A 23,275-nucleotide genomic window follows, 5' to 3' on the forward strand; every position below is an offset into this window, starting at 1 on the left:
AAGGAGCAAAAGGTTTTTTTTCATGCAAGGTGGCCAGTTAACTTTTTTAATAACTGTTTCTATGGGGGGAAAGTAAATAGCAAAGACAAATATGGGTTAATTATTGAGTCTGCTTATGTTCTGTTTCTGGTCTCATTGAAATCTGCATAAACCTCCAGGACAAACACAGCCTCTTCTGTGTCTAAAAAGAGAGAAACTCTACAAACAGAATTGCTGGAGTGAAACTTGGTGTATGTCCTGGAACTGGCATGAAACCTGAAGTTTTCCCCGCTAGGGGACACTGAGGTCCTTCCCAACTTTCACCTGCCTTATATGAGAAGCATCTGCTTGACAGACATGTAAAGTATGTGGAGTGTGTTTGTGTGCTTTGACTAGCTTATTCTGTCACACCGGTAAATTTAAAATAGCTGAAACCCCGTTAAGTTTCAGCCTTTTTCCCTTCATTCTGTTACTCTTGCTGCTGCTGTCCCTGGTGCTGATCTGAAAACCAGAATGCATGTATTTGAGAGCTTAATGTCTCCAAGCTGCCCACAGATAACGAAAACAAAGCAATTAAAAACAATCTAGTCTAAATACTACAACAACTCCTAGTGTAACCTTAGAGAATAATCTACATGCTAGGGACACACACTACTATAGATAGCAAAATAATGCAACTGGAATTTTATTTGTGTTCCTAGAGCCATAGATCAGTGTCTTTAAAAAGTTTAAATCTCAATAAATGAAGATACACACCTACTGGCATGGCATTCTATACAAATATTTATTAATAATAATAATGGACTGGTGATAAAAGAATGACCAAGATTCCTAACTTGAAAAGTGACAGTTTGGTGCAACTGCTGTAACTAAAATGTTCTTTAAATTGTCAGGAGAAAAATATATGAGGAGAACTACGATCAAATGTCATATCAATTTTGAACTGATATTATTGAATAAGAACAAGTTAAACAGTGTAGTCCTTGTTAGAATCTTTGTCTATAATACCTTGGAATCATCCACTCTAGTATCCCCATATGCAATCTGTAAATGAATGCAGATAACATAAGGATATCAGGTCAAGATTTTGCATCTTGAAATAGACCTCACCTTGCTGTCTTCTAGCACCAGGAAATTCCTCCATATCTAGCTCATCTTGGAAATCCTTCTGCTAGATATAATTATCTGAAAAACAAATGTATAAAATTTATTTAAAAGTAACATTTTATTAAGCTTCCACCATCCCCGCAGGAAATTTCTTTATTTTGCCATCCACAAATTTTCAGTAATGTGGCTGGATGAGGAGGGAGGGCAGTGTGTGCTGCAAGATTTAGTAGCAACAGGCCTTAAGAGTATCGAGGATGAGATTCTCAAGGGTCTTTGTCATGGATGGAAATGGAATCATTACTGCAATACTACCAACGTCATTGGCACCCACCCACAGCCAGGCCACTAGCAATATAAGTGGAGAGATCAGTCTGTTTTGCAGATAGAGACAGGCTAACCAGGAAGGGGCAAGCCAGAGCCAAACTTACAGGTAAGATTTATTTATTTCCTCAGGGCACACAAAGATCTGCTGCTGTAACCAAATGATTAGCTATTTTAGAACTATTATATGATAGAAATAGAGAGGGGATGCAGTGTCCCAGAGGTAGCAACGGAATGGGAAGCATTTCTTTAGGACTAATCTGTTCCTCAAGAAACACTAAAGTCGGGGAGGGGGAAGTGGGAGAAACACCCTCCCCCCCCCACACACACACTCTCTCTCTCTCCACCCCCCATAGGTAGATCCTTCTTGTCATGGATGGATTGATTGTTTTAAACCATTTATCCACATTAATTCTATGAAATGCTTGCTTTCATGTGTCAGTGGTGCACGTTTTATAGAATTCATGCAGTCTTGTTCTTTCCCCCTCTCGTGTGCAGCTTGCTCATCTCTCCAGCATGTGGAAAGTGGCACTTCTGGTTCTTTGTACTATGCTTACTCTGAGGGGGTTGGCAAAGGGGGCTCCGCTAAGGCCAGAAGAAAAATGGAAACCTCTGGACAATCCCAGAAACCGAGATCTGGTAAGGAAACCCTGCAGGAAACATTGTAATGAAGCCAAACTTGGTGTGTGTTTTTAATATTTAGGTGTCTTCTTGTAAGAATTTCTTACCTGTTACAGTTAAAAACTTCAAAGTGAAAAGAGACCCTCTTAGCTAGTGTTGGTAACTCTGATGTGCTTTGTATGGTCAGTATCAGCAGCCACCTGCATATGCTTTAATCTAACTTGAAGAAACACTTTCAATTTAATATACTGCACATGGATCTTCATCATACCTATGTACAATACACATTAATTTAAAAAGAGATGTGTTTTGATCTGTGAAAATACAACTCATTTTATGCAACAGAATAGGGGTGCTCTGAGTATTCTCCTAGTCCTGTTCTTGTTGATTGTATAGACAATATTGTTTAAGTCAAATGGTAAACCATGGTTTGAAAACACAAATATATTTGTATCTGACACAGCACCTTGAATGGTTTAATATATGACAGACAATTAACAAGAGACTATTCAACCACAAAGGATTATTTATAAGATCTTATGCAAAAGTTGTGAGAAACATGTCAGTGATTAGCAGCAATGTTTGTACTTGTTTGGAAGGTGACCAAATATGAAATTTAAAAAATACTAACTAAAACCTAATATTTTTTGAAATATAACACAGACTATCCAGCCAAAGGATCAGCTCAAATCAGTTGCAGGTGACTTTTAGGATAAATAATATTGTACTGGAAAACCTGAGGCTACTCTGGCTGTTGCTAGAGGCTGCTCTTAATGGAAGTTTCACTGTACGCTTTTTCTAAAGAAAATTTTAGCAAATTGGGCAGCATAATACTCTAATCACATTTCTTGTAAAGATCTTAAAGGCTTTACATAAACTATACTCTTGTATAGTTTAGAACACATGTCAATTTGAGGGACTTCCAGATATTGTAAACTGTTTAATAAGCTTCACAGTTAAGGTATGTTTGGTGTGTAAAAGGCATGCATTAAAAAGTTGGGTATCTACCCCATTAATCAATCCTTAAAGCCTAGAGATCTGAAGAAATAATAAGACCTTTGAAGCAGTCTGCTTTAATCTTCCTGATTTATGCCACCTGTTATTTGGAAAACCAAAGCTAACAACTATATTTTACTAATATTCTCAGTGTCAGAAGTATACACATTGTGGGGACTGGCAGTTGGGAGGGGTTTTCTCCTCTAGGTTAGAACTACAGCTCAGCTGAGACTTCACTGATTAATGGGTTAGTGGTCTTTGGACAGGTGTCTATATCACAAAGCCAGATTCTGACACCCTTCCTCACGATGAGAAGTGCCTTACTCCACATGCAATCCCATTAACTTCAATGTCAGAATCTGGCAACAATTTCTGGGTCTGTATGGCCAGTCCCATCACAGGGGCTAATGACTGAGTGTACTTAACAAATGAATATGACTAAATCACTGCTAGGTGTAATCATTCCAGTTCACACTTAAAACACATTGTGAAAGCAGAGTAGAACAGCTTGCACTGCCACTGCCTGTGCTGTACATGTTTGTGGATAAAAGAGGACTTCATTACTATCCAGTTCCTTTCACAAATATATTTACTTTCTTTTAATGGATATGATTATTCATTTTACATTTTTTAAATGTAAACTGTCTTCAGTTTTTCAGAACGCTCCAGGCTTATTTTTCGGGAAGAGGTCTTGATCTGAGAAAGTTCCTAGATACTTTCTCCATGAATAATGACAGACCCCAGCCTGTAGCTATCTACTCGGATCCTACTGCTTCTGCATTTGCAGATTATGAAGAAAAGAAAAAACTATTTCAGAATTACTTCAAAGGCTGAAAGAAACTGCTGACCAAGGTAAAAGTGATTGTTTTTCCTCTGTGCTGACAGTTACATGTGGTTGAGTTACAGATTTGGATTTCGGTAATTTCCCCTTCTATATGAAGAATAAAAAATAACTTGCTCTTGATAACACATCAGAAATGTGTGGTATTTTAACTCTTACTGAAAGGTAATTGAAATGTATTTAAGGAGAAATTTCTGGGGAGTTAATTTATTTCTGGAATAACAGGAGTTATATGCATGGTAAGAAGTATTCTGAAGTCAGAAGTTTATGCACTGCTTATGCCTCTAATTTATTTCCAGAGACACATACTTGACATTTGCTGGATTAAATAGGGAAAGATTTCAAGAGATCAAGTAAAACCTAGTACAATCGAAATTTTTCTAATGGAGGCTGATAGCCTTCCATGATATGTGCACATCAAGGAAAAAACAGACTTAAAAAAGAAAATATTACAGTAACAAAGAGTAATCGGCCTTTTAAATCTCTGTAAATGTTTTTATTTCTTCAATTAAAAGTGAAGGTTGGATAAAATAGTGTGCAAACTGATTCATATGTCTATACTATAATACGAATCAAGCTTGCACTATTAGTATATCCATGGCCAAATGTATTGCAGGGAACTTGTTTATTTTATTTTTATTTTCTATACTATATAAATAATAATCCTCCTTATGACAACATGATGAGGGTAGCTAAGTATTATTGCCCCCATTCTACAAACAGTAAGAACTTCAATAGGATTTGGATCAGGTCTTAAGTGACTTGATAAGAGATGGTTTCTGAACATAAATTTCTGGCTCTTCATAAATGAAAATATTTGCTTTGAGTGTTCTTACAAAATAGTTTATATTTACTGTGAAATTACTAAATTCTGGACACTTGTGTTTTGCTGCATCAGCCACACAGAGGATAATTCAAGGTCTAGGGCCTAAGGAACATAAACAATACTGATGTTTGACACAAATTGATGAAGACCTAGAAACGCAGAATCAACTGTGCTCCCCTTATCCTTGATTTACTCTGTCGTCTAAATATTGCATCACATAAGATCAGATTCTGGGCCCCCAAAATATCTGGAGATTCTGTTGTTAACTTGAGGAAGATTTAGAGGCTGAAAGACTGGGCATTTTTAAACATTTTTTAATTCTAACCAGGGTTTGTGTCCATTTAGTTACAACTTCCTAATCTCTTCACCCTATCAGTCTTGCAGCCACATAATGTGCTAAACACAGCAGAACTGTACATTTCCACTCTAGCTGGAGACAGGATTTGAAATCCAGTCCTCAGGCACCACGGAGCTGTATTCTACAAAGGTGTCTATGCCATAATCATGCAGAGAGATGGGTAAGAATGGAAATTGTGTATTTGTGCATATGCAGCCAGTAGCTGATCCTATGAAAGGTGAGTGGCCACAGTAGCTTCACTGACACTCCATGGCCTTAAGGAATCTATTCCTCACCCTGACCCTTACAGAGATTACTCCCAGTCAGAAAAGATAATTTACTGTTTAACAATGCTCATGCTAATAATTTGGGATTTATTAGCCCATCTAAACCAGTGGGAGTGTTTCAGTTAGGGTCCTTTGGCTTTGGATCAGACCCCATGTGCTTTTAGATGCTCCTATTTACCATCCTTATTTTATTTATTTATTTATTTTTCTTTTCAGGTGGTTACTTTTGGACTTCATGTGAATTGGAAGCATACATGGCAAAATGTTGCTGCTTTGGGGTTTCTGACTAGTATCTGACAATTTAACATTTTCTTCAGCATCTGAGTCTTTACATATTCAAATCTGACATCTTGCTGTAATTGCCATATTTGCTCACTTTTCAGGTGGTGAGGTATGGATGGTTGTGAAGATTGGTCTGACAAGATTTTACTTGTTGAAATGTAAATGAAGGAAAACTTCAATCTGATGTAGTATGTCTAACTATTCCTAATTGTCTTTGTCAAGGAATGTAAATAAATGTTGTTGTCTAAAACCTAGATGTAATCAATTTAAAAGATAACTGTTTTCTTGAATTTTACCGAGTCTTCATTACAGTGCTTTGTATTTGGTTTGGAGATGTGTGGAATTTAAAAAAAAACAAACACCACTTCAGTCATTACAGAAACCCATCTCTTTGTTCTCTGTTTGTGCAGCACCTAGCACAAAGGGCCCTCGTCCCTGACTGGGGCTCCTCGAAGCTACCACAATACAAATAATAATCTTTTTAAATCTTCATGAAAGAAAGATAGACTCATCAGCTGTATACATCTGAGAGAGATCCCAAGATCATCTTACTGAAAAAGGCAGAAGATAATACAAGAAGAGCCTCCATAAATGTGGAAATAAGAAAAACCCTGTGAAGTCCTAAGACATTTATACATTATTAATGTCATATTCAAGGTCTCATTCAGATACACTATAGCCATCAGAGTACTTAAATGTTTTGGCTTTTATGTTTTGATAGGAATCTCATAGTAAAGAATCCCTATGATTCCCACAATTTAGTAATTAAACTAATAAATGATTCATAAGAGCCCATCTTACTATTTCTGCTCTGACCATCCTTATGTATCTGAACCATTACAGAATTCCAGTACCATATTTTAAAATGGCATCAGGAAATCCTGCATTCAGATTACCACAGTTACTTCTCATTTGGAAGGTACTGCATTGATCCTGAGAAGACTTTTATACACATGCTTAATATTCCACATGCGAGTAGTCCTACTGACTGAAGTTAAAGGATGAAATCCTGGCCCAATTAAAGTCAATGGCAGAAGTCCCATTGACTTCACTAGGATCAACCAACTGGAGCACATGGATGAGTCTTTGCAGAATCAGGGCCTAACCTCTTGTTTAATAATGGGTATGAAATATGGAGGTAATAGCTCCATTGTTGTTTCAGTACTGACGTGGTCATAGCTATACCTGCGCACTTGTAGAACCGGGACAAGAAGGCAGGCCACTGGCTTCAAAACACAGGTGTCTTTCATCTAAATAAACTGCTTTAGCTGTTAGTATTGAAAGGATTTTATTTTATAGTAGTACAGGTATGTAGTCTGGATCTATCTAGCCCACCAAACGGAGACTTTTTTTTTTAGGAACAGGAGACTGACTAGCATATTTAGAAAAGCCTATAGACATCGATGTAAGTTAATGCGAACTCAAAGCTAGAATACATATCTATAAGTGATATCATTGTTTTATAATACAATAATTGCTCTAGAAACTGAATCACTGCCCTATTCCAGATGGGTCATAGAAATGGTTTCTCAATTTTAAGAGTTTTGCTACTCTGTTTCTACTTGATGAAAAGAAAAACTACAGATGTCTTTCCTCCAAAGAATCAATATAATCAGTAAAACTTGAGTTATTAAATATACATTTAACTTCTGTGTATTTCCTGAAAAAATGTAGGGGCTCTTCCAATACTGCCTTTCATTTTCACTAGTACAAAGTGAGGGCAACATGGGTGTAAACTGCTCTTATTACAACTTCATAGCATTTCTTAATACTTAGTCCTGCCATGAGTGCAGGGGACTAGTCTCTTTCAGTCCTATAATTCATACGCACTTTGAACTGTGCTGCACATGAATCTGACTTAATCCTGAGCAAATCTAGGGTGCTTTCCCAATATCGATGTCCATAAATGTTTACATCCAATGGTATCTTCATAAATTAGGGAGTTAGACATCTGTTCTTCCCTAGATGGCTGCATCCATTTCTTTAATCTATCTGTGCCCTTCTAGCAGGGCTGCTCAGAGGGGTGGGGGTGGGGGGAGCAAGTGGGGCAATTTACCCCATGCCCTGGGCCCCACAGGGGCTCCCAGGAGAATATAGTATTCTATAGTATTGCAACTTTTTTTAATGGAAGGGGCCCCTGAAATTGCTTTGCCCCAGGTCCCCTGAATCCTCTGGGTGGCCCTGCCTTCTAATACACCAATACTATAGTTTATGTTCTATTCATAGTCCTTCACTTCTTTATCTGGTCAGGATTCAGTAACTCCTGTCTAATATGCTCTTTCAACCACTTTAAAACAGTACAAGGAATGGGAGATGCCCTTTCAACTATCAATACCGTCCTTAGAGGTTTTTAAGGTCAGGCTGGGAAACCCTGGCTGGGGTGATTTAGTTAGGAATTGGTCCTGCTTTGAGCAGGGGGTTGAGATCCCTGCCAACCTGATAATCTATTAGTCTAATATGTACCTCCTTGATGTAACGACCACTGAAGTTAAAGAAAAGACGACCATGGAAACAGACTTTGGATTGGGCTCATACAGAGCATTGGACAGGAAATATGGGTTTATTACGAAAACAGTGGTTTGGCGGGGTAATTTTAGTGCTTAGGAAAGTTGTTGGGTAAAGTGAGCATAGGAAATGCTTAATTTCCGATCCGTTGGGAGGCGATGCACAGCAGTCAGTACACTCACCGGCCCACCCTGCCAGCTGTGCCTAATGGATGCAGAGTTAGTGAAGCCCTGTCAGTCCAGAATATTATAGAGACAAGGTGATGCAGGTAAAATATCTTTTATTGAATCACCTTCTGCTGGGGAGAGAGACGAGCTCGGGGTGGCACCCAGGGCCAAGTGGGCTCAGACTGCTTAGCCCAACTACTTACCCGAGGGGGCAGCACAGAGCGGCCCCAGACCCTGCCCCCACCCTCCGCCCCTTGTGTCCCCACCCAACCCCTTCTACCATCGCCCGGAGCCTCAAAGCCCCCTGCAGCCCCGCTCTCTCTGTGCCCAGGAGGCCTCCGGCTTCGCAGCGTTCCGCGCATGCTCAGAGCTCAGTCTCTTCGCCAGCTGGCGCTAGCCCGGAACTGTTGCACGGCGGCAGCGAGCTGCGGTCGGACCTGATTAACAAGGGACGCCGAGTCCGTGCGCGAAACAACCCCCCCGGACCCCGGGTTGGCGGCGCGATGTCGAGCTTCAACCCCGAGCTGATCGATTACCTGGAGGGGAAAATCTCCTTCGAGGAGTTCGAGAGGCGCCGAGAGGAGCGCAAGAGCCGCGAGAGGAAGGTGAGGGGCCCGGCCGCTCTCCTCAGGCGGGTCACGCCGTTCGTTGGCCCGTTAGGGCCGCGCCCGTCCGGCCCCCCTGCCCCTTTGCTGGGAGGCTCCGCCCGCGCTGCTCCGTGGCCTTGGGGAGGGAGGTGCAGGGCAATGGCCGTGGGGGGGTGCTGTGGGGGGATGGCCGGGGTGGTGTGGGGGGGCGGGGATGTGCAGGGCAATGGCCGGGGGGGTGCTGTGGGGGGATGGCCGGGGTGGTGTGTGGGGGGCCGGGGATGTGCAGGGCAATGGTCGGGGGGGTGCTGTGGGGGGGGTTGTGTGGGGATGGCCGGGGTGGTGTGGCGGGGAGGGCGGGGATGTGCAGGGCAATGGCCGGGGGGGGGGGTGCTGTGGGGGTGTGGGGGGGGGCGGGGAGGTACAGGGCAATGGCCGAGGGAGGGGTGCCTGGGGTGATGGCCGGGGAGGTGCAGGGCAATGGCCTTAGAATGCACAGGGCGGCTGTTTTAACGACAAAACCAGGCTACGTCGAGTTGTTTTTGGCAACCTGTGGATGGGCGGAGAAATTCCTAAACTCCTGACAGCAGGCAGGGCACAGACAGAGGATGCCCAGCAGGGTATAAATAGCAGTGTAGACATGAAATGGTTTGGGCAGATAGAGTGCCCTATGTTCCTAACACTCCTGAGTGTGTAGCTTACAAACATCACTACATGGGGGGAGGGATAGCTCAGTGGTTTGAGCATTGGCCTGCTAAACCCAGGGTTGTGAGTTCAATCCTTGAGGGAGTCATTTAAGGATTTGGGGATTGGTCCTGCTTTGAGCAGGGGGTTGGACTTGAGGTCCCTTCCAGCCCTAATAATCTATGATTCTATGCCCAAGCAGTGCTTGTCACATCTACACTGCTGGTTTTGGCAGTGTAGTGTCTGCAGTGTTGTGTCCCTGATGCCAGATCTTTTTCATGCCAGAGTGACCATCCCCAGCTTTGGGGAAAGGCTCTGTCAGTGGGGAACTGTGTTCCCCTGCTGCCGGAGTCTTTCCCCATTACTTTCCTGCCCTCATAGCCTTTCACTTTGGTGTGTAGGTATGTGCTGCAGTGACAAGTGTGGGTGCAGCCTGACTTCCACCAAGGCATGTAGCTACGCATGTAATGTCTGTGCTCTACATGTGGACATTGTTAATCCATGAAATATTTGTGCATTTTGAACTTAATTTATGATCATGAGATACATGTGAGAAATTACTATTATTTGATACTGTTAAGATAGGACTCTTTTATACATTGCCGTGTTTCTAGAAAGACGAGAGAAATTCTTGGTGAACGGAGCCTGACACCATAAGGGATGGCAGTTCCTTTTGCAGAGTGGGTCGGTGTCTGGCTCCGAAGAGAATCTTGGCATCCTTGCTAGGAATGCAGGCACACTGTAGAGTTTGGAGGGGGATAAAATTGGAGAATATGAGGATTTTACTCAAAGTTCCCTCGGGAACATGAAGGCCAAGCATTTTTCATTCCCATAATGGGATAAATATAATTTTGTACATATACAAAGATTTTGTTTTGATTCATTTTTCCTAACTGTAGCTTTTAAGATGTTTCTAGATTTGCTAGCAGGAGTTGTCTTATTTTATAAATGTGCTATTTTTGTAAACTAAAAACTGCCCCTCTTATTTTGTGGGCAATTTTTGTTTAGTTAGTGAAAAGAAACTTAGACTATGTTGGAAATTTGGAATATTTGATCTTTTCTTTTCCTTCATGTAATTTCATGATACCAGAAGCAACTCCTTCAAAGATTATTGAAGTGCTCTTTTCATTTCTTCATTTATTTATATATTTTCCATTATATTCCAACTACAGTAAATAGGAGAGCCATTGCTGTGAGCCACTGAAATTGCTGTTCCACAAAAAGAATACTTTGTTCCTCCAGAGGAGGCTTTACTGGTCAGGAGAGGATTACACCATTTTTATCCATTTTTTTTTAAAGGTATAACAGATTGTTTCAAGAAACTATTAATTGCAACATCTAACCATGTAGTGGTTTCAGCATTGCATTTAATTTTAGACAAGGCAGGCAAGCTTTGTAAAATATTCATGTTTTTTTACAATTTTGTTCACTTGTTTACAATTTTGTTCATTTTTTGAAAGATGTTGGGAACCATGTAATCTTATTCCAGTGTACTTCAATACAAGCAGTATTCTTCAAGAGACTTCCTTCAGAGCTAATGTAGGACAACAGTGAACAGCCAGAATTTGAGTTCACTTTACACTGACGAGAACAGAAGTTTCTTAAAATCAATGTTGGTGCCTGCTTTAATAGAATAATATAGCATTTGTTCCATCAGCAATGCAAAAAGCCAGAAATCCGTAGTCTAAATGCCAGTAACTATAAACGCAGGTGGAACAGTAAAATTAAATTAGTAGTTGTGTTGCAAACCTTGTGACTAATTTTGTTGATATCTAGGATGGAGAAAGTGTACCTACTGAGGAAAATACATTCGACCCAGATGCTCCATCTACATCTGGAAAAGGATCTGGTAAATCCCGGAGTCGCAGTGAAACAGAAGGTATGTGTCAGTATGCTGGCTTAAGAAGTGTAAAAATCAGAGTCTTTTGTTGCTGAAACCATGTGTTCGTTGATAGGTGACTGTCAAGGCTGATTCCCCAGTCTGGCATTTCGAGTGCAGAAGGTGGGGGCCCACAAGGACTCTAAAAATTATTATTGGCCACTCCAGGCTGGTATTAAACTCCCAAGGTTACAGCTTCTCCCTGACCTTGGATGGGTAAATGCTGTCACCACCCAAATGCAAAAAAACCCTTTTTACCCAGGAAGGCACATTTGGGAATTCCTCCCTGTGGGGTACCCTCAAGCCCTTTCACACCCCCCTCCGGGGAAGAGCTGAGAAAGAAAACAGAGGAAATCAGCTGTTACCACCAGCTAATTAAACAACGTGCACAAACCTCTTAGGACACACACACAAAAAAATCCTGTACTTAAAAAAGGTAAATTTTATTAAAAACAGAAAGAAAATACATCTGGAACTTAGGCTATTGCTAGATTTAAAAAGAGCAAATATAATAATTAAGCATCAAGAATGGTTTTCTTGAGGTCCAACTTAAAGGTTACAAGCAACACAAAAGCACCTGGGGTTAGCACAGAGGAGTCCACAAGCCAATAAGGGAAAAAAAAAAAGAGAGAGAGAACCTAATCGCGTCTTTCTAGACTTTTTCTGATCTATTTACATATCTGGGGTTTAAAATTGAGTAGTTTTAGGTATGGTTGTTTCCATACCTGGTTCACAGCTTTTTACAGCATAGCTTCAGCCCTGTTTTGCTCTGTCCCCCCTCCCCTCCCGGAGAATAACAGACAAAAAGGAGAGTCTAGTTTCAATTTTTAAAATTTGTAGCCTTCCCATTGGCTCTTTTGGCCAGGTGCCTGCTCACTTCCCTTTACCTATGCATGCAGTCAGACTTTTTAACCTTCTACAGGTAAAGCAAGTAGGGAACTGCTACTAACAGGGATTTTATAGCTAAGTGGCTGGCTGGGTGTCCATAAAAGGTAGCCCTCCTCCCCCCCCTTCATTTATCACAGTGACTTTTGAAAACAGTTTACAGTTTGTTCAGTTAGAGAATGTAAGTATGAAATGTTTGTTCTCTATCATATCCAAGCTTGCCATTGCACCGGTGGGTGCCCTGTATCTCCAAGAGGCAGGCTGAGGCAATCATAGGGAGAAATTGGGGGAATTATTGAGGGGGACAGCAACAACAGTTGCAATTCTATCTGTACTACCAGCAGTATTTTAGACCTGACTTTAACATTATAGAAACATTATACATGCTGGATTCATCAGGATGTATTGTAAATCTGTTCTGACTCTCTTCAACTAGGAGAAACAACAGATGGGGTCAGTAAATCTGTCCATCGGGTATTTGCTTCCATGCTTGGGGAAAATGAAGATGAGGAGGAGGAGGAGGAAGAAGAGGAAGAGGAGGAGGAAGATGAAGAAACCCCTGAGCAACCCACAGCAGGAGATGTTTTTGTATTGGAGATGGTGCTTAATCGAGAGACCAAGAAAATGATGAAAGCAAGTATTTGTATTTAAAAATCTTTATGTAGTCTGCATGATACCTCTGAAGCACAGTGAATAAATGTTTTCTGTAGCATCATTTTAGAGACATGATGCTAATATTTGAAAACGTAACTGAAAATGTTATGCATGATGTCTCCTGATCCCTTTTAACTGTTTGATTTGTTTACATGTCTGTATATTTTAAAAGATTCCTGCTGGTTCCTGAGTTGGTTTGTCGACTGCACTTTATTATAAGCTTCCTTCAGCTGTCATTGAGATCTGTCATGCTTGGGTTTTGAGCTCCATGAGTACTTACCATCCTCACGTTTTGGTTTTACTGAACTGTTTTTGTTGCAGTAAGATTTCACCTAAGTCACAAATTCAGCTGCAGAGTCCTCCTCTTTTATCCCAACGTGGGGCTGCTCATATAAGGGCACTTGGTTAAAGAATAGGGGAGTAATTTTCAGTTTTTCTATAATTAGATTTTAAACTTTTATAAATGGATGTTTACACAATGAGCTACCAAAATTATTTCTGACAGTTGTATCAGCACCAGTGGTACTGAAACAAATTTAAAGTATTTTATATTTGTTTAACAAAAATTACAGATGTGATTGATTCCTCTTGAATTTGAATAATAGCATAGGAATGGCATTTAAGCAGTCCAAAAATAATCGGAAAATTGACCAGTCAAGTAAAGCCAAAAATGGTCAAATATTTTAGAGCACTAATTTATTAGAACAGTAACAGAAAAGAGCAAGGCTTTATGATCTTCAGTAGGCTTAGCCTTAGATTCTTATGCCTAATTACAACAACCAAGTTACTTAACAGTTATTTTAACTCTGAAAAATGCAAAACTCAATGAAATGAGGTTATTAAAAAAGAGAGAATGACACCATGATGTAATCTAAAAGGTAGGCCACTGCCTACATCAGGGCATTCTTGCTAGAATATTTGCCGATGTTTGACCCTGGTGAAATAATAGGCGGTCAATTTGATATTGTTTGACAGGTCAGTTGATCCGCTTGCCAAGCCTATTATGGTATATTTATATTTGTGTCTATTATAATCTTTCAATTTAGGAGAAAAGACCTCGCAGTAAACTTCCTCGAGCCCTCAGAGGCCTCATGGGAGAAGCCAACATTAGGTTTGCTCGAGGGGAGCATGAGGAGGCTATACTGATGTGCATGGAAATCATAAGACAAGGTACTTCGATATTTCGTGGGAGTGTGTGAGCCATCAAAAGGAATAAGATTTATGTGGAATTTATAGTATTCATCAAGGAAACTAAAAATTAACTGTGTTGCTTCATTTAATATCAAATACTGCAGCATCAGGAACTGGGCTATTTGAAAATGGTCCTGATACCAAGTTAATGATATGAATACTCCTAGCTCATCTTTAAGCTCTCTCTCTCGCTCTGTGTTGTTGTTTGTAAAAAGAAATTAAGACCCTGATCCTGCAAAGACTTAGGCCCTTGCTTAGCTTTAAGTACTTAAATGCCATTAACTTTGCAGAATTGAGGTTTAAATGGCTTGTAAAAATAATTTGCTGTATGGATAAAGCACTATATAAAGTTATAGTAAAGTTTAGTCAATTTGTTTAATTACACATAAAATAAACTGGGAGATTGTCTGAAAGTTTCTTCTTTGTTTTAACAAATTAATTGAATATTTCATATACTTCTAATGTGCATTATTTACAGAAGCCTAAATTTTTTCAGGTTAGTTAAAAAGTTTAAAACTTAATGAGTATTTTTGTCTTTAATAGCTCCTCTTGCTTATGAGCCATTTTCTACTCTTGCCATGATCTATGAAGACCAAGGTGATATGGAGAAATCATTGCAATTTGAGTTGATTGCAGCTCATTTAAACCCTAGCGACACTGAGGAGTGGGTTAGACTGGCAGAAATGTCTCTAGAGCAGGACAATATTAAACAGGCCATATTTTGCTATTCAAAAGGTAATGTAATGGCTATTTTACTATTCCTTAGTACTTGTGGTAATGTTGTTTGATAATTTAATGATATAAACATTTGATTTGCTTTAGCTATTCCGTTCAGTTTCCTGTTCACTGAGATTGTAGTATCATTGTTTAAAACTGATTTGATCTTTGTGTGTAGGGATATCTCATTCTACGAGGTCTGAGAGTGTTTCCTTCTTACTAAAAGTGTGTGGGAGCATTAAATATCTATGGATGATTGAGCAGCCCCTTCTGCTGTGTTTTGGGAGAAGATAAACATAATAAACTTACATATTTGAAAGCATTACATTAGTAGCTAATGTACATACTAGATAAGTCTATTGGATTTGGACTATTATAGGAGACCTTTCCTCAGGCTGCAAATATTGTTTTCTGTAGTATTTTTCTTATCTTCTAAGATGATACTGACGCTTGCCACAGGCTTTATCATATCTGAATTCTTTACTTCAGTCTTCACGGCTGAGGATGTTAGGGAGATTCCCAAACCTGAGCTGGCTTTTATAGGTGACAAATCTGAGGAACTGTCACAGATTGAAGTGTCACTAGAAGAGTTTTTGGAATTAATTGATAAACTTAACAGCAACAAGTCACCGGGACTAGATGGCATTCACCCAAGAGCTCTGTAAGAACTCAAATGTGAAATTGCAGAACTAACAACTGTGGTTTGTAACCGGTCCTTTAAATCGGTTTCTGCACCCAGTGACTGGAAGATAGCTAATGTAACGCCAATATTTTAAAAGGGCTCTGGAGGTGATCCCAGCAATTACAGACCGGTAAGTCTAACATCAGTACTGGGCAAATTAGTCGAAACAGTCATAAAGAATAAAATTGTGAGACACATAGAAGACCATAAATTGTTGGGCAAAAGTCCAACATGGTTTCTGTAAAGGGAAATCATGTCTTACTAATCTATTAGAGTTCTTTGAAGGGGTCAACAAACATGTGGACAAGGGGGATCCAGTGGACATAGTGTACTTAGATTTTCAGAAAGCCTTTGACAAGGCCCCTCACCAAAGGTTCGTAAGTAAATTAAGTTGTCATGGGATAAGAGGGAAGATCCTTTCATGGACTGACAACTGGTTAAAAGACAGGGAACAAAGGGTAGGAATAAATGGTAAATTTTCAGAATGGAGAGGGGTAACTAGTGGTGTTCCCCCAGGTCAGTCCTAGGACCAGTCCTATTCAACTTATTCATAAATGATCTGGAGAAAGGGGTAAACAGTGAGGAGGCAAAGTTTGCAGATGATACTAAACTGCTCAAGATAGTTAAGACCAAAGCAGACTGTGAAGAACTTCAAAAAGATCTCACAAAACTAAGTGATTGGGCAACAAAATGGCAATTGAAATTTAATGTGGATAAATGTAAAGTAATGCACATTGGAAAAAATAACCCCAACTATACATACAATATGATGGGGGCTAATTTAGCTACAACTAATCAGGAAAAAGATCTTGGAGTCATTGTGGATAGTTCTCTAAAGATGTCCACGCAGTGTGCAGCGGCAGTCAAAAAAGCAAACAAGATGTTAGGAATCATTTAAAAGGGAATAGAGAATGAGATGAAGAATATCTTATTGCCCTTATATAAATCAATGATACGCCCACATCTTGAATACTGTATACAGATGTGGTCTTCTCATCTCAAAAAAGATATACTGGCATTAGAAAACGTTCAGAGAAGGGCAGCTAAAATGATTAGGGCAGTGGTTCCCAAACTTGTTCCGCCCCTTGTGCAGGGAAAGCCCCTGGGAGCCGCGATAGGCCGAACCTCTGGACACGGCAGGTAAACAAACTGGTCTGGCCCGCCAGGGGCTTTCCCTGCACAAGCGACGGAACAAGTTTGGGAACCACTGGATTAGGGGTTTGGAACGGGTCCCATATGAGGAGAGATTTAAGAGGCTTGGACTTTTCAGCTTGGAAAAGAGGAGACTAAGGGGGGATATGATAAAGGTTTATAAAATCATGAGGTATATAAAATCTTATATTAAGGGAACAAGTAAAAAACTTTTCTTTATTCACTGTGGAGAAAGTGAATAAAGAAAAGTTTTTTACTTATTCCCTTAATATAAGAACTAGGGGCCCACCAAAAGAAATTAATGGGCAGCAGGTTTAGAACAAATAAAAGGAAGTTCCTCTTCACACAGTGCACAGTCAACTTGTGGAACTCCTTGCCTGAGGAGGTTCACAGATTCATAGATCCTAGGACTGGAAGGGACCTCAAGAGGTCATCGAGTCCAGTCCCCTGCCCTTGTGGCAGGACCAAATACTGTCTAGACCATCCCGGATAGACATTTATCTAACCTACTCTTAAATATCTCCAGAAATGGAGATTCCTCAACCTCCCTAGGCAATTTATTCCAGTGTTTAACCACCCTGACAGTTAGGAACTGTTTCCTAATGTCCAGCCTAAACCTCCCTTGCTGCAGTTTAAGCCCATTTCTTTTTGTTCTATCCTTAGTTGTGAAGGCTAGGATTATAACAGGGTTTAAAAAAGAACTGGATAAATTCATGGAGGTGAAGTCCATTAATGGCTGTTAGCCAGGATGGGTAAGGAATGGTGTCCCTAGCCTCTGTTTGTCAGAGGGTGGTGATGGATGGCAGGAGAGAGATCACTTGATCATTACCTGTTAAGTTCATTTCTTCTGGGGCACTTGGCATTGGCTGCTGTTGGTTGACATGATACTGGGCTGGATGGACTTTGGTCTGACCTAGTATGGCCATTCTTGTGTTCTTATTATGTTCTTATGTGTCATTCATGTGAATAATCAAGCAAGTATAGTGAGCCCAGACTTGCGTTTGTCTAAGCCACGTACAGTACTGACTACTACTTCTTGTTGTTGTTGTAGCTCTGAAGTATGACCCTACCAATGTGCGTTATCTGTGGGAGAGATCAAGCTTGTATGAGCAGATGGGAGACCATAAAATGGCAATGGATGGCTATAGACGTATCTTAAATCTTCTGTCCCCTTTTGATGGAGAACGCTTTATGCAGTTGGCCAGGGACATGGCGAAGTAAGTTCGTTTGCCAATAGCATGACTTGATTTTCCAAGATTGAAAGAAAACTGATTAATTTAAGCTTATTCCCTTTGCCCTTTAGAAAAATCATTTAGAATTTCTTCTTGTGACTTCTACAGCCTTTAAAATAATGCTTTTTCTGCAGAACCTAGTTTGTTCAGGAGCCATCCCTGAAATCAGGGACTGAAGCCTTTTCTGGACAGTATTACATATCCAATAATTAGCACCAAAATCAACTGTTTGATTTATTCAGCAAGTCAGTTACTGCTCTGTGCCTCAGTTTTCTCATCTGCAAAACAGGCTAAGAATAACTTAATTCATCTCAAAGAGCCCCTGCCAGGCTACTTCTTTAATAATTTTAAAGCTCTTTGAGATCCGTGGACGGGAGGTGATGTGTATATATGCAAATTAGTGTTATAACACTATTAGAGTTTCACCTGAGAGTACCTTAATACAATAATGCCTGCAAACTTGGTTACTGGTGTGAGGGAGGAAAGCAGCAGAAAACTTTTTAAAAACCCAATAAAATGCTAACATGTAAGAGAGAAACTAATGATAAAAATCAGTTGGTAAAAAATTGTCACAAGGTTGAAAAATCTGTCCCTTTTCACTTAAAAAAAATTGACTTGCTCTAATAAAAATGTTCATAAGGAAGAGAAGACAAATGAAGAGAACAAGGGAACGTGTTCAGTATCTGTACTATTTTTGGTGAGTCTCTTAGTTGACTAGTTTTCATAATATGCGTAGTGTTGAAAATTGTGACTAATATCTCATACCCATATTTTTATAGGAGTTACTATGAAGCCAATGATGTCACCTCTGCTATTGAGATAATGGAAGAAGCCTTTACTAAACATCAGAGTCTCATCGCCATGGAAGATATAAATATAGCAGCTGAACTGTATATCTCCAATAAACAGTATGACAAAGCTATGGCGGTATGAGAATGAAATGCTTTTGCCAGGTTTAACCATTTTGTGCCCTTTAAAAGGACAGATTTTATCTTGACGTTTTTAAGCAATATAGTTTTTCCACTTTTGTGATAGTTCAGCAAGTCAGATACGTTAATATTCATTACTCCAGTGTGTGAGTAAATTAGCATTGAAATCAAGTTTGATTTGTTCGGTAAGAGGCAACAGAAGATCTGTATGTTGTTTCTTGGGGAAGATTTAAAAATGTGATTTTCTTTTTCTTAGCTGTATTGATCTGGGTAGCCTGATGAAGCCAATGAGTCATGATCGGTGTGTCTGTGACACATCAGCACAGATCATTCATAGTTTAGGGCAAGAAGGGACCATTAGATCATCTTTATGACCTATAATACATTACAGGTCATTACACCCAGTTACCCTTGTGTTGAGCCCAATAAGTTATGCTTTAGTCAAATACAGGTAGTTCTTGGCTAAAGCATATCTCCCAGAAAGAGAGAGAGATTCGATCTGAAGACCTCCCAAGATGAAGAATACACCACTCCTCTTGATAGTTTGTTCAAATGGTTAATCACTCACTGTTAAAAATTTGTGCCTTATTTCTAATTTGAGTATGTTAGTTTTCAGCTTCACACCATTAGTTCTTGTTATGCCTTTCCCCACTAGATGAAAGAGCCCGTTAGTACCTGTTATCTTTTTTCCCATGAAGGTATTTAAACACTGTAGTCAAGGCACCTCTTCTTTTTGGTAAGCTGAACAGATTGAGTGCTTCTCTGTCTCTGACTGCTCAGGCATTTTCGCCAGACCTTCTGTCATTTTTGTGGCTCTTTTCTTCAACTTTTCTCTTTCTTTCAAGATTCTTCTTAAAATATGGAAACCAGAATTTTACCCATTATACCAGTATCAGTCTATGCAATATGCAGAGGTGAAATCACTTTCCTGCTCCTACTCACTACTTCTCTTTGGAAGTCTAAATTTTACATCAGGACAGTCTCTGTATTAAGATGTGGTCCAGACTCTGGAAAGAAAAGGTTGAAAAACCCTGTACTGACTACTTTTTACATGGGTTACTCTGGCAATGACCACGTTGTGAAGCTGTTTACCTAAACCAGCTATTTTATGGGGCTGATATTATTGTTTCTAATAGGACATGAATTGCTCTTCCATTTTTAGGTTATTACGGATTTTTCAGGAATTGTAGTTTCAAAGAAAGTGACTGAACAAGGCCCTTCTGAGGAGAATAAAGGTAACTGGCAATCAAGCAGCTAGTAGGATGCCATTGTCAGTGTAATAGACCATCTCCCTTGTAGTGCATGTTCTTTTGAGCTATTCAGTACTTCTAGATTTTTCTTGAAAAGCTCTTCATTGTATTGAGTGACACATGGTCTATTAAACTTTTTATAGTAAATTAATTTTGCCCATAGAAGCCAGTTGGCCACTTTGATGTGGTGACTCATTAAACTCATGGGCTGCTGCTGTTTATGGTATAATATAATAGGTGGCTGGTTAAATTGCTAAAACTCCCACTGAGGTTTTCAGATCAGACGATTTACTTCTCTTAGATAAATAGCTTTTGAAAAACATTAATGTAATAGCATCTTGACTCAAATATTTTTCTTTATACTAAATGAGATAAAACTAATTATGCTCTTTATAAACCCTACCTGTGCAATTACAAATTCAAGTCTTTTGGTTTATGCAGATATATAAATACTAGTTTGGGATCATAAATTTGCTTCCACATGAAAGCCATTGCTTGGTTCTGAAAATGTTTGTCTGCCGTGCTTTTAAGTGGTTTGTCAAGCTGAAAAAAAAGATTATTAAAAAAAAAAAAAAAAGCTAGCCCAGGCCAGTAGTATTTGTCTGTGGCTGATCAGTTGGTTTAGCAGTGAAGTCCGAACCCAGTGCAAATATAAGAGCTGGTCCTGCACTCCCTTTTCTGGTAAAAGCCCTGAAAAATCTTCACTACTAAGCATAAATGAGGAGCAAAACTATTATGAATCAAAAAATAAATGCAGTTTATTATGTCATGCCAGATCACATAGTTATTAGGACAAACCTATACAGTCTGCTAGGAGCTTAATTTCCCTTTTTCCTCTCTCTGTGTTTTAAAGCCCTTGTCACTGTGCCATCTTTTAAAAAGATGAACTACTTTTCAGTAGTTAACAAAAAGCTACTAATCAAATGTAGACACCAAATTAAATGGTTTTGGATTCACTGAAAACTGCTAATGAGTTTAATCTGATTTTTTGTTTCCTGTCAGACATGAAAGATGTAGTGGCTGTTGTGGAAATTCAGGAGAGTCAAGTGGCAGTAATTGACTATCAAGATTTTCCAGCTGAATCGAGCACTGTTTGTAAGTAATTTAATTCGGAATCTAGTGTAAATGTGAAACCTGATCATGATCAGTATTTAGCTTTTGAAAATCTGGGCAACAGTGAAGGTTTTTGACAGCAGGGATGTTGGATTTAGTCTAGAAAATACTCTTGATCTGCCTTTCTTCATTGGTTGAAAATTACTGCCTCCTACCCAGTCTACCTTCACATTTTAAAAACACCCAGTTTCCAGAAATTATCTCCCTTGAAACTGCAGTTTTCTGATGATTTTAAAATGGAGTTTATTGTAGACCTGAGGAGTCTGTGAAAGTATTTGCGTTTCATGTTGATTAATGGTGAGGCACGTTAGGTTGATCCAGATTTGGTGTGTTCCTTGACATTTAGTGATTTGCATTTACAGGAAGTACGTTTGAGCAACCGTAAACCCAAATTAATAAACCTTTAGTGTGGGATTTCTGTATGATTTAGTAGTTAGTTAACAAGAGTAACCTCTTTGACATGTACAGCACAGTTGCCATTCTCTCCTTATTGCAATTTTTGTAGGTATTATTTAGAGAGTTCTGTAGGTATGTGCTGTATGTGTTACAAAATTCAGAAAGAGTCAGTCCCTGTTCTTATAGGGCTTATGGTCTAATGTGGAAAAGTAGCATTTGCGGACTACAGTTCACATAATAGTAAAGGAGCTGGGGACACTGAGTAGGTCAGTGTAGGAAGGCTTTGTGAAAGAAGAGAGTTTGGAGGAGGAGAGGGAGGGCACTAAGGACTCTGGGGCTGAGTATATCCTGCAAGGTGCAGAGCACCTTCAGCTACTGCTGAAGTCAGTAAAAAATGATGGCACTTTGCAGGAACAGGTGCTTAGGTCACGGGGAGTAGGAAGTTGCTTCAAACATCAGGGAAAGCAAGAAAGAAGTGAATCAGTTAAGGCCTGATCTAACACTAATTGAATCAATAGGAAGATTTCCATTGACTTTTTCGTGGTGCTGAATCGGGACCAGAGAAGAGATTGTGGAGAAGTGTAATGAGTAAGAGGATATGATAGAAAGGTTGAAGATGCGGTGTCACTGTTAAAAGCTGTGGTTTCAGAGCTAAGTGTTGTCTTTTGTAGCTGAAGATAAAGTTAGCTGCTCTATACCTGATGGAGTTCCAATAGACATCACTGTAAAACTAATGGTGTGCCTGGTTCACCTGAACATCCTAGAGCCACTCAATGTAAGTAAAAACTAATACATAGATAAATTGGGGGTAATTTTGGTAAATCATGTAATGTGGTGGTCTTGCTTTCTCATGAGTGAGGACTTCAGTTTGACAGTATGTTTTGTTTGTTTTTTTTAACTGTTCATTTTCTAAAAATGGCCACAAAGCTAGGAAGGTCATCACAACAGCACTACAGGAGGCATGTAGGGTGGATTTTAAAAATCATAATTATAATATAATCTCAAGACCTCTCACACACCATTCTGATGGAGCTTTTACAAGGGTATTTGGATGTGAAGTTTGCCTTTCCTCTGTCAGAGCCAAAATAACATCATTCTTGTAGGAACCTATCCTGAAATACTGATCTCATTTTTTTCCCCTTTGAAATCACATAAAAACGAAGGGTTCAGGTTTAAGGATGGACCACCTATGCACGTTATTTCAGATGTTGAATAGAAAATGTAAATATTCCATTGCCTCCCAATATACAATGGGTTAGTACAGTAATTGTTTATGTATGTGGCTGGTCTTAGTATTTCATTTTTACTTGTTTTTTATTATTTTTTTGGGGGGAAGCCTCTTCTGACTACTCTAGTGGAGCAAAATCCAGAGGATATGGGGGACTTGTACCTGGATGTTGCAGAGGCGTTTCTGGATGTTGGAGAATACAATTCAGCACTACCACTCTTGAGTGCCTTAGTTTGTTCTGAAAGATATAACTTGGCTGTAGTTTGGCTCCGGCATGCAGGTAACGACATTGCAGTACTGCTTAACACTTCTGACTGAAGAGTAGAAACTCATTCCATATGATGCTAATAACATTCTGGTGACATTAGTGCTTTAAAGGCCTGAAACTGATAGGTGCTTTTACAGTGCTGACCACCATCGTGTCCCA

At 39.6% G+C, this 23,275-nt stretch overlaps 2 protein-coding genes across 9 annotated transcripts in view; both read left to right on the top strand.

Moving 5' to 3' along the window:
* The first annotated feature begins 1,497 nt into the window (after nucleotides 1-1,497).
* C11H2orf66 (chromosome 11 C2orf66 homolog) lies at nucleotides 1,498-3,858 on the top strand. Its single transcript, XM_030579663.1, has 3 exons — nucleotides 1,498-1,516; nucleotides 1,906-2,046; nucleotides 3,676-3,858. Exons 2-3 carry the CDS (start codon nucleotides 1,924-1,926, stop codon nucleotides 3,856-3,858), a joined length of 306 nt encoding a protein of 101 aa, XP_030435523.1. The 5' UTR covers nucleotides 1,498-1,516; nucleotides 1,906-1,923.
* A 4,844-nt stretch (nucleotides 3,859-8,702) lies between these two features.
* The window catches only part of GTF3C3 (general transcription factor IIIC subunit 3), a 74,867-nt gene continuing 60,294 nt past the window's right edge, over nucleotides 8,703-23,275 (top strand). For 7 of the 8 annotated variants that reach the window (XR_004002695.1, XR_004002696.1, XR_004002698.1 and 4 more), the window contains exons 1-11: nucleotides 8,703-8,874; nucleotides 11,317-11,419; nucleotides 12,741-12,937; nucleotides 14,005-14,128; nucleotides 14,693-14,884; nucleotides 17,752-17,917; nucleotides 18,712-18,859; nucleotides 20,024-20,096; nucleotides 21,114-21,206; nucleotides 22,292-22,395; nucleotides 22,957-23,128. Coding sequence is in view for 4 of the 8 variants with exons in the window: in XM_030580902.1 (XP_030436762.1) it covers nucleotides 8,773-8,874; nucleotides 11,317-11,419; nucleotides 12,741-12,937; nucleotides 14,005-14,128; nucleotides 14,693-14,884; nucleotides 17,752-17,917; nucleotides 18,712-18,859; nucleotides 20,024-20,096; nucleotides 21,114-21,206; nucleotides 22,292-22,395; nucleotides 22,957-23,128 (1,474 nt within the window). In the remaining 4 variants the exon portion in view is untranslated. The remainder of the gene's footprint in view (nucleotides 8,875-11,316; nucleotides 11,420-12,740; nucleotides 12,938-14,004; nucleotides 14,129-14,692; nucleotides 14,885-17,751; nucleotides 17,918-18,711; nucleotides 18,860-20,023; nucleotides 20,097-21,113; nucleotides 21,207-22,291; nucleotides 22,396-22,956; nucleotides 23,129-23,275) is intronic. The other variant, XM_030580901.1, reaches the window with a different exon arrangement.

Source organism: Gopherus evgoodei, chromosome 11 (assembly GCF_007399415.2).
Source record: "Gopherus evgoodei ecotype Sinaloan lineage chromosome 11, rGopEvg1_v1.p, whole genome shotgun sequence".
Taxonomy (NCBI): domain Eukaryota; kingdom Metazoa; phylum Chordata; order Testudines; family Testudinidae; genus Gopherus; species Gopherus evgoodei.